The 14,840-nt window shown below is 43.7% G+C and overlaps 1 protein-coding gene across 6 annotated transcripts in view; it reads right to left on the bottom strand.

Annotated features, from left to right (window-relative positions):
- Positions 1 to 14,840, bottom strand: part of LOC146074271 (C-terminal-binding protein 2) — a 33,385-nt gene that overhangs the window by 9,036 nt on the left and 9,509 nt on the right. For all 6 annotated transcript variants that reach the window (XM_083182184.1, XM_083182181.1, XM_083182185.1 and 3 more), the window contains exons 4-6: positions 3,656 to 3,800; positions 3,372 to 3,578; positions 2,514 to 2,728 (exon numbers count right to left, since the gene is read on the bottom strand). In XM_083182184.1, coding sequence (XP_083038310.1) covers positions 2,514 to 2,728; positions 3,372 to 3,578; positions 3,656 to 3,800 — 567 coding nt within the window. The remainder of the gene's footprint in view (positions 1 to 2,513; positions 2,729 to 3,371; positions 3,579 to 3,655; positions 3,801 to 14,840) is intronic.

Raw genomic sequence — 14,840 nt, 5'->3', positions numbered from 1 at the left:
GTAGGGACTGCAATTTGTTGCTCAGAAGGAACACACACTCTCGGAGAGTCCAGAAGGATTTTCGCTAATTGCTGATCCACCCGTGAGCCTGAAGGTCCACCACGATTTGGATATTGTCCTGTAGAACCTCCAGAGATTGGGCCATGAGAAATACATTTCCAAATAAAAGATAGGACTCTTATCCCAGGGTGAGGGGGAGATATCCTGCCATACCTTTCCTTACAACACAGAACCATGGAAAGAATAAACGCCAATGTTTAAAACTAGAATTTAACCCCCCACACCCATAACGCAAACGTCAAGAAGCACTGATGACTACATATTCCCATCTGGGTCAAATAGGCATCCTGAATATTCAGGGAGTCCATGAAGTTCTAGAGTCCGAACGAGCGGTCTGGTCTATGAACCAGAAAGAAGTTGGTACAGAAAACAGTACCACTTCCTACTGAAAAAAAAACGGAATGATCACCCCGGAGGCTATAAAGGAGTGAATGGACTCCATCAGGGCTAATGCACTTCCATGAACCAATGGAAGGCCTGTTTAAAAGTGCGTGGCTGGATGACACTCCAAAAAGGTCAGGGCAAAGCCATGAAAACCTACTCATCTGACTATCACGTCCATCATGGTTGCCATCATGTCTCAGAGAATATCAGAAGCTGACCTTACACACTTGGGTTTACCAGGTGGAGTCTACCTCAGTCATGCAGCATGCTTGTCAGTTCACTTGGCAGTAGGGCGTTTGGTGGACAAGGATGGTTTCATTCGGTGTAAGGAACCTGGAATCTGGGGAAATACTTATGTCTGGTCTTATCTTGCCAGTAAAAAAAAGTTAGATAGTTCCAACATTGGCATTGTTGCAGAAGGTAGGAAAGCACTCAAACAAGCCGCAAACGTGGGTACAATCTTGTCCAATTCTGTGCCAAAGTGCACATCCAATGAAAAAGGAGAGAGCTTCCCGAGGCCTTCTTGGAGTCTGCATCTACAAACCAGGTATGAAACCAGGGGTATTCAAGTCCACTTGAGTCAACAGCTCTGGGGGTATCGAAATGGAGACCTAAAAAAAATCTGCAGATCATACTATGGCTTTAGCTACCCAGGAAGATGCAATTGCCAGGTGTACAATTGGAAACTTTCTAGCTTACTATCCAGCGGGTCTTTTAATATCATATTTGGAAAAGGAAGGTTAGTAGATTTGAGATTAAATTATACTGGCAATATGACCATCCGAAGGAGGGGGGACGGTGACACACACACACACAATTTCTGTTCTGAATACAGGTGGAGTATCCCTTATACAAAACGCTCAGGACCAGAAAAATTTTGAATAACGGACTATTACGTATTTTGGAATATTTTTATATTTGAATGAAGCACATCAAACACATGAAAAACACCCATTTTATTTCGCATGAAACAAGGTTTTAGAACATGAAACCAAGTTTGTGTACTATCTCAGACACTGAATTTGAATGCCAAACAATCACATCCTTGCACGAATTTAGTGCCAGTTACATGTTATTTCCCCGGTAGTGGCAGTTACAGATGTCCCCAATAGGTTTTTAGCAAAAAATTTTTTAAATAAAAGTACATTTTGGAGACTATGGTTTTCTGAACCAATTATTTAACCAAATTGTCTGAACTAATTTCTTTCCATTTTCCAGTGTTTGGGAGCAAGCAGCTGATTGTTATTTGCTCCCATACATTTATAGAATTTCATTCCAACCAGCCTAAAGAATCTTAAGGCATGGGGCCAAAATTATATCTTGTTTTTCCTCTTCAGTGCACCTGTGGGCCTAACTAGAACATTTTCACACTGTGTAAATTATTGGGACTACTTGAAATCCCCCCTTAGCCATACATTTTCCAACATACCCATTCAACAGTGCAAACCGACATACTTAGAATAGGTGCGTTTGTGCTAAATTAGACAGGAGAGGAGACCATCAGGGACATGCGGTGAGGTAAATGGCTGAAGAGTCCCTGGCAAGTACCAGAGCCAGATATGCACACAATATATGAGCCATGGGGTACATGCCAGCATTACACACATGTGCAGCAGTATATACTGCTGGAGATTCGCCGAGTATTGATAAGAGATGTGCAGAAGAGGTAGCCAGGTGAGGCACTGCCTCACCTGTCATAGACTTTACTCCAGAGTTTTGACTATAAAAATGATTAGGATAATAAAAATAAGATTTTTTTTATCAATGATTTGTATTTTTGACATACTTTATCAATTCACAATGCCGGCATATACGCTAGTATGACAGGAAAGGCTGTGCCTCATCTGCCTCACGCCACTGGAGACCATATATGGCTATTTGTACGTCAGGATTGCAACTGTGCAACATTGACAAATCACCCGGTCACCGACTTAGCATACTTTACATATTGAAGCATACTAATCAAGAGAGTTCTGAATATGGTTATAATAAGACTGAGTGTGGTATTGTTTGTTAAAATCACCCTTACATTGTGGACACGATTTTAGATTGGTGTAGCCTGAACTCACCTGTTTTATGGTAAAATCATTAATGAGGTGATGGTTGTGTTCATTCAGACTACAGTGCAGAGTTATGCAGTCACTGTGCATTAGCAGCTCCTGCAGAGTCGCCATCCTCTGCAAGCCCAGAGAACGCTCAATCCCATCTGCTAGGTATGGGTCATAAAATATGACTGTGAAGCCAAAAGCCTTGGCACGCAGAGCAACTGCTTGACCAACTCGACCTGCAAATGCAAAGAAAAAGTAACATAGGTGCACCCACCTTAGTGATAGCCATGCTTCTATTTATACAAGACAAATTGTAGAGGACAAGATTCTAATTTTTTTAAAGGTACTTGTGTATTATCTGGGTGACAGATTTTGTCATCGCATGACACTACTTATGGCATGCTATTTTTCATTGTAAAGACCCGATTTTTAATTGTATAGTCACCCATGGGTGATTTCATACCCCCACTATCCAACTACGCATGGAGTTGATTTTATAAAGTGTGGTGAGCGCAGCGAGCCCGAAGTGTGGCGAGCGCAGCAAGGGGACACGGATTACTTTACATGTATTCTGCGTCCGCTCGCCACTCTTCGGGCACGGTGGCTCTCTGCGCTCGCCACACTATATAAAATCAACTCCATGCGTAGTTGGATAGTGGGGGTATGAAATCACCCATGGGTGACTATACAATTAAAAATCAGGTCTTAACAATGAAAAATCGCATCGCATGAATTGTATGCCACTATATTGCATGCGATGCGATGTAATACAATGAAAAATAGGGTGCCCAGATATTACACAAGTACCTTTTTAAACTGTACAGATAAATGTGTGGCATTTTTCATCAATGTCTATGATCCTATAAGACGGAGTTTTACCAAGTCCAATGATGCCCAAAGTCTCCCCACGGATTCTTGCAGCCCCTCCAGCAACCTCTCTTATTTGTTCCACACTGGAGGCTCGATTCCCTTCCCTCATAGCTTGGTGCAGCCATGTGACTCGTCTGTATAGGTTCAAAATGTGGCAAAGAGTAGAATCCGCTGTCTCCTCCACAGAGGACGAGGGAACATTGCAAACTGCAATGCCTAAAAAATGAAAAAGTTCTGCATTCAGTCAAGTTGGTCTTGTGTAATATAATCTCATATTGACCCCCAACACTTACCTAAATCAGCTGCAGACTTAATATCAATATTATCATATCCACTACCAATTCGTATAATAATACGAAGGGCCTTGAATTTTTCCAAGTCCTCTCGAGATAGGGAGATTGTGTGATACATAAGGGCTCCCACAGCTTCACTTAATACCTATGGCAAGAGAATGCATGGAGAAAAAAAACAAAAAACAGGGAATACATAAAACAAATTCTTAAAAAGTAAAATGTTTCCTAAAAAAAATAAAATCGTATTAAAAAGGGTAGATGTTTAAAAACCTTAAACGCTAAGGGGTTGATTCGGTACTTGTGTAATATCTGGGCGCCCGATTTTTTTCATTGCATCGCATGCAATATAGTGGCATACAATTCATGCAATGCGATTTTTCATTGTAAAGACCCAATTTTTTATTGTATAGTCACCCATGGGTGATTTCATACCCCCACTATCCATCTACACATGGAGTTGATTTTATATAGTGTGGCTAGGACAAAGCGTGGCGAGCGCAGCGAGCCCCGCAAGGGGACACAGAATACATGTAAAGTAATCAGCTGCGCTCGCCACACTATATAAAATCAACTCCATGAATAGTTGGATATAAAATCACCCATGGGTGACTATACAATTAAAAATCTGGTCTTTACAATGAAGATAAATCGCACCGCATCGAATGCCTTAAGTAGTGGCATGCAATGAAAAAAATCAGGCGCCCAGATAATACACAAGTACCGTTGATTCTAATGTGGAGCTGCTTACTAAAACCTGTTAAACTAAATTGAGGCCCAAGTTAATTTAACACGAGCTGAAAAACGTATTGGACCCCTAAATCTGGGTACACATTAGCCGATTATAGTTAATATGCACGAGAACGTTAACAATATTTCTGTGCATATCGGCTTATGTGTACACACTACAGACTCACAATACAGTGTACCTACTCAAAGGATGTGGTTTGTTGGGAGTGCCACGTAGCGTGGCTGCACTCTCTCCTAGCAAGTTCCCTACTATCTACTGAGAAGGCCAACATCCGTTGAAAGTCGCTCCAACAATCCACCCCCTCTGAATGGGGAGATAGGCCTGACACTTACAATAAGTGTCAGGCCTAAGTGGAATGTCACTAATTATCACTGGACAAACCACCACAGGGGAAACATAGGCACTGGGATTAGATCAGTGCTGGAAGTGGGGCAATATGCACTTGTATGGAAACATATGACCCTGTACTATGGCACAGCTGTAAAAGACCAGTACAGGTGAATTGGCCTCAGGGCTTTGTATGGGCTCTACTTTGTGGCCACACCTTAATGTGTAGTAGGGACAAGTATCCCCTTTGGTGATTGAGTCCTTTGGGTAGATTGCTTTTTGTCATGCTATGGCTGTTCCCAAGCTCCTGTGTCTCCTGCTGTTATTTTGCTGTCCTGGCGGACCACCTGAAAGACTAGATGGATATGGTGCGGTCATTGTAGCTTCAAGCTGTGCAGAAAAATGGATTGGATGCAAATAGACTAAAAGACTAGAAGGCTGCTGAACATAGATAGTTCAACAAGGATGCCTCCCTCAGAGTCATCATTACTTTTGTGATAGTCAGACTCATGGGCGCCCCTCAGATTCTGGAGCCCCTAAGCAGCTGCCTAAGTGTAGAGCTGAATCTGGGAACAGACCATAAAAAAACTTACATGCACACAGCATCTGTTCACACTGCAGGAACTACTCTGGGGTTGATTAGCATCTTCATGAGCCTTATGGCCCCCACATACAGCACGATATTCAGGCATTTTCTGAGCGATTCTAACAAATCGCTCAGAAAATGCCTGAAGATGCATGTAAATCGCTGTGTATATAGCCCACACAGCGATTTACATGCGCGCACCCGCCGTTCTGAATCTGTCCAAGATTCAGAACGGACGGGCTGTACAATTCAGAGCAGTCGCTCAGAAAGCTCCTGCTCATCTCCCGCATGTGTGGCTGCGGGCAGATGAGCAGAACTGAGCGACTGCGGACGCCGCAGACCCGCCGCACCCCGCACCGCAGAACCGCCGCACCCCGTACCGCCGCCACCCCTGACCTCCCTCCCCCACCAGCAGGAGCACCCATCGCCACCTCACCTCTCCTCTCGGCGGCAGCGCGGCGGCATCGGGACGGTCACGGAGATGTAAAAAAAAAAAAAAAAAAAAAATTCAAATTTCAAAATGGCCGCGGCCAGCCAATCACGGCTCGCCGCGTCATTGCCCCGCCCCCTAGAGCTGGCTATATTAGCCAGCTCGAGACAGGGTCGGGGCAGTCAGTCCGACGGCGGAGGAGGAGTGAAGAGCTCCTGAAGTCCTGGGAGGCGCGGCCAATGCAAAAGAGCTTAAAAGGCCGCCGCCCCCCAGGTGAAGAACACAGATGAAGAGGCAGAAGCCCTGGGAGGCGGCGGCCATGCAAAAGAGCTTAAAAGGCTGCCGCCCCCCAGGTGAAGAACACAGATGAAGAGGCAGAAGCCCTGGGAGGCGGCGGCCATGCAAAAGAGCTTAGGGGGCCGCTGCCCCCAGGTGAAGACCAGATGCAGTTTAATAAAATACTAAAAACTCTGTGTTTGTGTTTTTATTAAATAAAACATTTAAAACCAGTGTTTGTTGTTTTATTTTAATATTTCCTTTACAGGGGGGCTATAGGTACCGGCGGGCCTTTAATGCCCCACATGCTGGTACCTGTGGTTCTCCCAAGTGCCCACATGTGGGGCAGGCTTGCTGGGACCTGTAGTCCTACTGTAAAAGACAATATTACTGTTAAATAAGCTATCAACCCTGCACCCACCGCCCAGGGGTGCAGGGGATAGCCCCGGGCTGCAGCCCAGGCCTGGGGTGCCCTGGAGAGGGGGGACCCCCTTATTTGGGGGGTCCCCACCTCCCCAAAAACTCCCGGCCTGGGCTGACTAGTTAGGGTGGGTAATGCTTTGGCCACGGGACACCATCAAGCGTGTCCCCTGGCTATGGCATTACACCCCCTGCTAGTTGAGCCTGGTGCTGGTCTCCAAAATATGGGGGACCCCTATTCATTTTGTCCCCCGTATTTTGGAAACCAGGGCCAGCTCAAGAGCCTGGTGCTGGTCCCCAAAATCTGGGGGACCCCACGCACTTTGTCCTCTGGATTTTGGGAACCAGGACCACTCAAAAAGCCCGGGGCTGGTCATGCCTGGGGGGGGGACCCCATGCCATTTTTTTTTACAAAATTATTGTCTGTATGACAGCGGATGAGACGCTGGACCCCGGACTTGGTAAGTATTTTTTTGTCAGCTCCCACTGTACCACCAACGTTTAATAGTTTGCATATGGGTTTGCATTCGGTTCAGGGGGAACCACTAGCCACCATGATTTAATTTTTTTTTTGGGGGGGGGGGGGGGGCAGCATATTAGGGGAGGTGAAAGAATACTTATTAAAGAAGACATAAAGTTATGTGCTAGATGTGTTCAGTAATAATAACATTTTTGTGATGAAGTGCAGTGTTTTTACTTCACTTTCTGTGACAGATTTGAAATCTCCCGTGCTGAATCTCCCATTATGAATCTCTGACACAAATCTCTCTGTATGTGGCTCATTGTCTGAAATGAGTCACAAGAGTGAAATCTCTTGTGCTGAATCTCCCGTTATGTATCTCTGGCACACATCTCTGCGTATGTAGGGCCCTTTACACTTAAGGACAAGACCCTCTTGAGTAGCCACAATCCAAATATACATAGTGTGCAACAGCAAGCCCCACTTGCTGTTGCACACACTGTATAATTTCTGGATTAGATAATGCCTATAGTAAAAGATGGGTTCCAAAAAAAAAAAAAAAAAAAGGAGCATCCCTTATCCAAAATGCATTGTTCCAGAAACATTTGGGATAACCGATTATTCAGTATTTCAGAATTTTATGAGGTATCTTAAGGATGGGATGTCAACACAAAACGCATTTATGTTATATAAACACATAAAATACACACAAGTATAAATTGTTCATGAAAACAAGATTCATGGCCCTACCTTGTTAAATCCATTTTTTGAGTCCGTAGGGGGCACAGGATGCATTACACTGAGTATTGAGGTGAGGTAGCAGAGTGGGCACCAAAGAGTTCAAAACTTGAGCACAGCATGCTTCCTGCCTCCCCTCAACAGTTTTTTTTTAGCAAGCCCAGGGCAGGAGCAGAGGCAGAAGGAGGAAGACCACACACACACACACCCTGCCGCAGCACTCCCCGAACAGGAATATACCCGCAAGCCAGGTGCATCTGGGAGGGTGTCCTGTGCCCCTTACAAAAGAAACAGGTTTAACGAGGTAAGACCATACATTTTCTTTTGTTTTTTTGTCCAGTAGGGGGCACAGGATGCATTATAGTGGGACATCCTAAAGCTGTCCCCTCACGGGCGTGGGACGCTCCTGGACTGTGGCAAGTACATTGCGGCTGTAACCGTGTTGACTTTTAGCCTAGGGTAAACTGTTTGTCTTCTATGTATATGTGTGTTAGATAGCTCTATATCTGTGTTATAAAGAATGTATCTGTGAATCTTTGTAGGGGCCATTGTTCCTACATAGACTAGTAGCTATAGTGTGTTAATCAGAATTTAGACTGCCATTGTGTTACAGGAGAAGCCAGACAATATTGTTATTTGATGTAAACATATACAGGTTTACAGAGCTCAAGTACTGTAGAATCTTGTCAAATGCTTTATATACCAAAGCATTTGACAAGATTCACTACAATTCTAAATACACAGGATAGTTGACCTGAATTAAAATACTATACAACAATGGGTTTGTCAATATGCATTCACTAATCTAGGGATCCAAGTTAATGTATATGTGGATATGATCCCTTGACAACCACACAGGATTTAGTTTAAATACAGGGTCACTACAGACTGATTTTGAGCTTCCATTGGACCTAAGATTGAGGACAGGGTGCTTGTGACTGACCACAGATCCAGGACTACACAGTGAGAGGAGGCTCCCTGGAAATACACCCTATGTTTGGACTCTCTTGTTTGGACTGGCTATCTCTTGTAACTGCCTTTGAGGAACGTGGTATAAGTATTATTTCTTGTTTGTTAATGATTTTGTAAATAAATAATTGTTAAACTGTATTGAGGTGTCCCTGATTCTCACTATACTTCCGATACAATAGTTCCACTGGGAACAAAATTTGGTGTCAGAAGTGGGATCGGAAGATTTATAGTGATCAGTAGACCCAATACAGTTTTAAAGTGTGCCCTCTGACTCATTGCTATATGAGAGAGGCTTATGTGATTTATTTGAAAAAATCATAGTGTATGTTTGTCTGTCATTGTTGCCCTGTGACTCATTGATATGAGTAAGGTTTTGTGATTTAGTAGAAAATTCACAGTACTGTATATCATTGATCAGTTGCTGGATCATATTGTAGGAGTGATCAGTTGTTGGATCACCGTGTCTAGGTGTGCCTTATTTGAATATTGTTCCTTGTATCATCAAAAATGATGTCTTGGTTTAAAGCTAAAATTGAAAAAGTTAAGGCTGTAAATTTACCATCATGGGTGTCAAGATATGGTCACTGGATCCCATGTATGCGTGAAGCATGTAAATATGTAACTTTGGTCCGTTTAGCAGACCCCAGAAATGCTGTTGTAAATATTGATTTAAGCAAAATGAAAAAATCTGAACAAGTACAATGTGCCCATGTGTTATCTATGTGTGCTCAGGCTTTGTTTGCAACAGAGGAAGAAGTGGTACAGTTAACTGATGAGAATACTGCATTGAAAGAACAACTAGCGGTCTTACGTACTTGTGTTAGAGATCAGGGGACAGAGATTGAAACTGTAAAAAATAATGCCACACAATATGTTGTAAATGTATTGAACCACAAACAATTGAGCAGAGGAAGGCAAGCAGTTGATCCTTTACTTATTAGAACTGTTGTAGAAGGAAATGATTGGGATGGTTTGTGTAGAGTAGACCCAGAGGAGTTCACACATGATGGTAATGAGTTTGAGAATGGTTTACAGTTACGCCCCGTGACCACCTCCAAAGTGATTTCACGTAAGAAGCATAAAAATGATAAAAAGGAAAATGTGTCAGGTAATACTGCTTCCACCAGTGCAGATCTGGCAGAGAGTGAGGAATCAGAAGAAGAGGGCGATAACACCACCACAGAGACCCGCAATTATTCCGCTAGTGAAATTACTGAGATGGTTGCAAAATACAGGCAGCAAAAGGGACAGGGACTTTTACAATGGGTTCTACAAATATGGGATAATGGAGGAGACTCCATAATGCTGAACACCACTGAGGCAATGGGGTTGGGTTCTATCTGTGCAGACCCACGAGTCAGACGGCAATTACAAAGTCCCAAAGTTGGATTACGTGTCTGTTCTTTGTTGTATAGGGTGAGAGAGGCAATAGCTTCTGTATATGACCATCCCTCTGACCTCATTCCTAATGACCATTGGCTCTGACCTCATTCCTAATGACCATTGGCCAGATTTGTGTGCAGGGATTGAACGGTTGAGAGTGCTGGCATGTATGACTGCTTTTCAGAAAATTGGGGAAGGGAATCAGGTTGAAGTGGATTGGGAAGGTCCTGATATGACTCTTGTCACACAGCGTATGATTACTCTCTTTCTGCAAGCAGCCCCATTGCATTTGAGAATGTCTTTGTTCACTCTTTTCCCTGCCACAACTAAGCAGGTTTCTGTCTTTGAAACAATTACTGTACTAGAGCAGATGAGTTTGTTGCACTCTAAGGGAATAGCCCCAGACAAAGTATTCCAAGCTAGGGCATTGGCCGCACCTTCTAATCAGTACAAAAGTAAGATGCTGCATGGTAGACCCCCCAATAGATACAGAAGTAAACGTAGTCAAATGTTTTCTGATCTGTTGAATGCTGGGGTTCCAAAAGATAAGATTGATGGTATTGCGAATGATGCTATGTTTGAAATGTGGGAAAAGATTCAGTCTAAGCCTAAAAGGGAACCAGCTATTAGACAAAATAAGGAAATGGGGGAGGGAGATCTGGTACAGTTTACACAACCCTTTGCCGACACAGCTAAAAGCCCTTATGCAGAGGCACAAGAAATGCTAAGGGATGTGACCCAAGGGGATTGGAACACTTGGAATCCTCTCTGGCCACTGTCACAGGCCCAATGACAGAGAGGGGGTGGGCAGTGAACATGGACAAGATGTAGTGCCCCACAGAGACTGTAACATTTCTGGCTATGAATTGGAGTGGCCCCCAACACATCATAATTTAACCACATCTAGAGACATTATCCCAGATGAAACCAAGGCCCCTCTCTTACATTGAAAGGACTTTCCTAACCACATATACTTCTCTCCAGCATGTGGAGAGCACAACCAAGCAACAACCAGTCACCATACGCACTGACCTCCCTTATTGCAGGATGGGTGAGGCGAGAAGGACTTGTATTATATTCTTCTGTAGCAAAAAAGCCTACTCTATATAAAAGTGGTACTTATCAGATGAGGAGAAGATAATTGATTTGTTTACAGATGTCTCCTCTACCCTGACACAGAGGGGCAGGACTTGGGCTGCTGCAGAATTTCAGCCTTTAATGGAAGAAATTACAGTATAGATTGAAATGGAGAAGGAGGATCCAGCCAACATGCCGAACTGCAAGCTGTACTGATGCTGATGCAAGAGCCAGGTGGTCCTTTGATAATCTTCGCTGACAGTTGGGCCGTGTACAAAGGTCTGACTATTTGGATGCCCTCATGGAAGAAGGAAGATTGGAAAATCCATTCCAAGCCTACATGGTGTGAACCTGAAATATGGAATCAAAACTGGAACCACAGCTCATCCAGGTCTATCTTCATTGGACATGTAAATGCGCACACAGATTTTGCAACGAATGATACAGCTGATGGCGTATAAAATTAAATCAGCCGCTGAATCTCCAGCGGAGGAATATAAATATTTCTCATACAATCTGGGACAGTGGGCACATGAACAATGTGACAATGAAGGGGTATATGACTGGGCAAAGGAGTACCCTGTGTATTGGGTGTATCACATATCCTGTTATTTAATTGCATCTGGTTAAATAGAATGAATGGCCTCCTTAAGGAACACCCATGCATATCTTGAAGGGTTGGGACAGTGTCCTACAGGAGGCAGTATGCTGTTTGAATGAAAGGGACTTTCTGGATCCATTACCTTTTTCAGAGATTGTTAGAGCCCCTGCCACCAAGATCACCCCACTGTGTCACACTTTGCGTACCAGCACCCTGGTGGGAGGGTGTGGATTTAGCCAAGTGGCAACCAGGTTGGGAAAAAGAAGGGACAAATATTAGCATTAGGGTGGGGAAACTACTATGTTTTGGTTGATGGTGATGCTTATTCAGTGTATTTTAATGCCAATGATTTGTACCCCAGAGAGTGCTGATAGAAATTAACACTTGTTTATTTTTCCCAGGAGGTTAAGCCAAGATGTATGCTGGCCTGATGGGATTCCACCATGCCAAGGTGTATGATGCTGTTGGAAAGGCACACCATTTATGGTATTCGATTAATCTCTTGGATTATGCTTCAGCAACACAGAACGGGCCAAACAGTGACTTTGGAAGTAATTTCGACTACTGTAGATCCATTAGATAATAACAAGAACTGGATTCAGATTGGGAGAAACAGAATGTTTGATTTGCAGTCCCTCCCCAAGTTCATCAAAGACTTTTCCATAGCTGGGAAGAAATTGATCCAATGGAAAGGAGGATGGCAATTTCCCTAAAATGTGACATCAAAATAATTTTTGTTCTAATTATTGTTTATGTTGTGATTACATTAGTATGTCTATTGTGTAAATATTGTAAGGCTATATAATGCAAAGAAGATTTGCCACTCACGGGGCAATATGATAATAACCCCCAATAATACATAGAAGCCAAGGGTGGATTGTAACCGTGTTGACTTTTAGCCTAGGGTAAACTGTTTGTCTTCTATGTATATGTGTGTTAGATAGCTCTATATCTGTGTTATAAAGAATGTATCTGTGAATCTTTGTAGGGGCCATTGTTCCTACATAGACTAGTAGCTATAGTGTGTTAATCAGAATTTAGACTGCCATTGTGTTACAGGAGAAGCCAGACAATATTGTTATTTGATGTAAACATATACAGGTTTACAGAGCTCAAGTACTGTAGAATCTTGTCAAATGCTTTATATACCAAAGCATTTGACAAGATTCACTACAATTCTAAATACACAGGATAGTTGACCTGAATTAAAATACTATACAACAATGGGTTTGTCAATATGCATTCACTAATCTAGGGATCCAAGTTAATGTATATGTGGATATGATCCCTTGACAACCACACAGGATTTAGTTTAAATACAGGGTCACTACAGACTGATTTTGAGCTTCCATTGGACCTAAGATTGAGGACAGGGTGCTTGTGACTGACCACAGATCCAGGACTACACAGTGAGAGGAGGCTCCCTGGAAATACACCCTATGTTTGGACTCTCTTGTTTGGACTGGCTATCTCTTGTAACTGCCTTTGAGGAACGTGGTATAAGTATTATTTCTTGTTTGTTAATGATTTTGTAAATAAATAATTGTTAAACTGTATTGAGGTGTCCCTGATTCTCACTATACTTCCGATACAATAGTTCCACTGGGAACAGCGGCCAAATTGAGCATCAGATGCAAAGGTGTCAAAAGCATAAAACAATAAAAGTCTGGGCTGAGGACCAGGTGGCCGCCTTACAGAGCTGCTCAGCAGAAGCACCATGGCTAAATGCGCAGAAAGTTCCCACCGATCTGGTGGAATGATCAGTAATTCCTGCTCTAGGAGGTAGTTGTGTGGAGATATAGGCCGAACAAACAGTCAGCCTCAGCCACCTTGCCAATGATTGGATGGAAGCGGGCAAACTTATTAGACTCGTAAAGGATGAACAAAGAATCTGTCTTACAAATGTATTTAGTCCTAGGCAAAGAAATGCATAAAGCCCAAACATCGAGGGAAACTTCAGCCTCAGAGGTCCCTGGAAATAAAGGAACCACAATTTCTTGGTTAAAATGAAACCGGGAGACAACCTTCAGGAGAAAAATCAAGCCAATTGCGAAGCACTGCTCTATCTGTATAAAAAAGGGAGATCTCCAGAATAAAGGCACTAAAATCCGAGATGCGTTGGCCAGATTAAATTGCCAGATTAGATAGCCATTTAAGATCCACTTCCTCCTTGAGGCTCAAAGGGGGAGGCCTGAAGGGCTCTCAGGACTAGGGAGAGATCCCATTGAGCCACTGGAGGAATCGAATCACTGGAGGCTGTACATGAACGACTCCCTGAAAGAACATACGAACATCTGGTAAAATTGTCTAACTTCCTTTGGAAAAGGACCGACAGAGCCTACACCTTAACCTTTAATGAAGACAGACGAAGGCCCAAATCAAAGCCCGTTTGAAGAAAAGCCAATTAACATGTCAATTGAAAAACTATGGGTTGCAAACCCCTGGACGAGCACCAAGTGAAATATGACTTACAATTTTGGTAATATATCCTGGCCACTGAGGGTTTCCTGGCCCTAAGCATCGTACGGATGACCCTTGAAGAAAATCCTGTGTCTCTCAACAGGGATATCTTAAGAGCCACCCAGTCAACACCAGGCGTGTCAGGTTCGGGTGATGACATGGACCCTGAAGCAGTAGGTCCAGGTGGAGAAGTAGCTGCAGTGGAGTGGCAACGGAAATACCTTGTAGGTATTCGTACCAGCCTTGGCGAGGCCAGTCAGGGGGGTCACAAGAATCATGTTCCCCCCCTTCCTCCTTGAACTAGCGCAGAAGATGCAGTAGAAGTTGGGGGAAAGCATCAACTAGAGGGAACTGCCATGGGGCCATGAGTGCGTCCACTAGAAAGGCCTCCGGATACCTCGTCCTGGATCCGAAGCGTGGAACTTTTTTGTTGTGCTGCGCCGCCATTAGGTCAATGTCCCAAATTCCCCACAAAGATGTCAACGAAGCAAACACTTCTGGATGTAGTTTCCATTCACCAGCATGAATGTCCAGATGACTGAGGAAATCTGTCTCCCAGTTGAGTATGCCGGTGATCAACACTGCAGACAGAGCCAGCAGAGTGTTTGCTGCTAACTGGAATATCCTGGCCACCTTGGACATCGCACCCTGACTGCACGTGTCACCCTGCTTGATTATGTAAGCCAGTCGTGGCGTTGTCGGATTGG

The sequence above is a fragment of the Crinia signifera genome, chromosome 4, assembly GCF_055691185.1.
Source record: "Crinia signifera chromosome 4, ASM5569118v1, whole genome shotgun sequence".
Taxonomy (NCBI): Eukaryota; Metazoa; Chordata; class Amphibia; order Anura; family Myobatrachidae; genus Crinia; species Crinia signifera.
The sequence above is the reverse complement of the archived record's forward strand: the minus strand, read 5'-3'. Positions and strand labels throughout refer to the sequence as shown.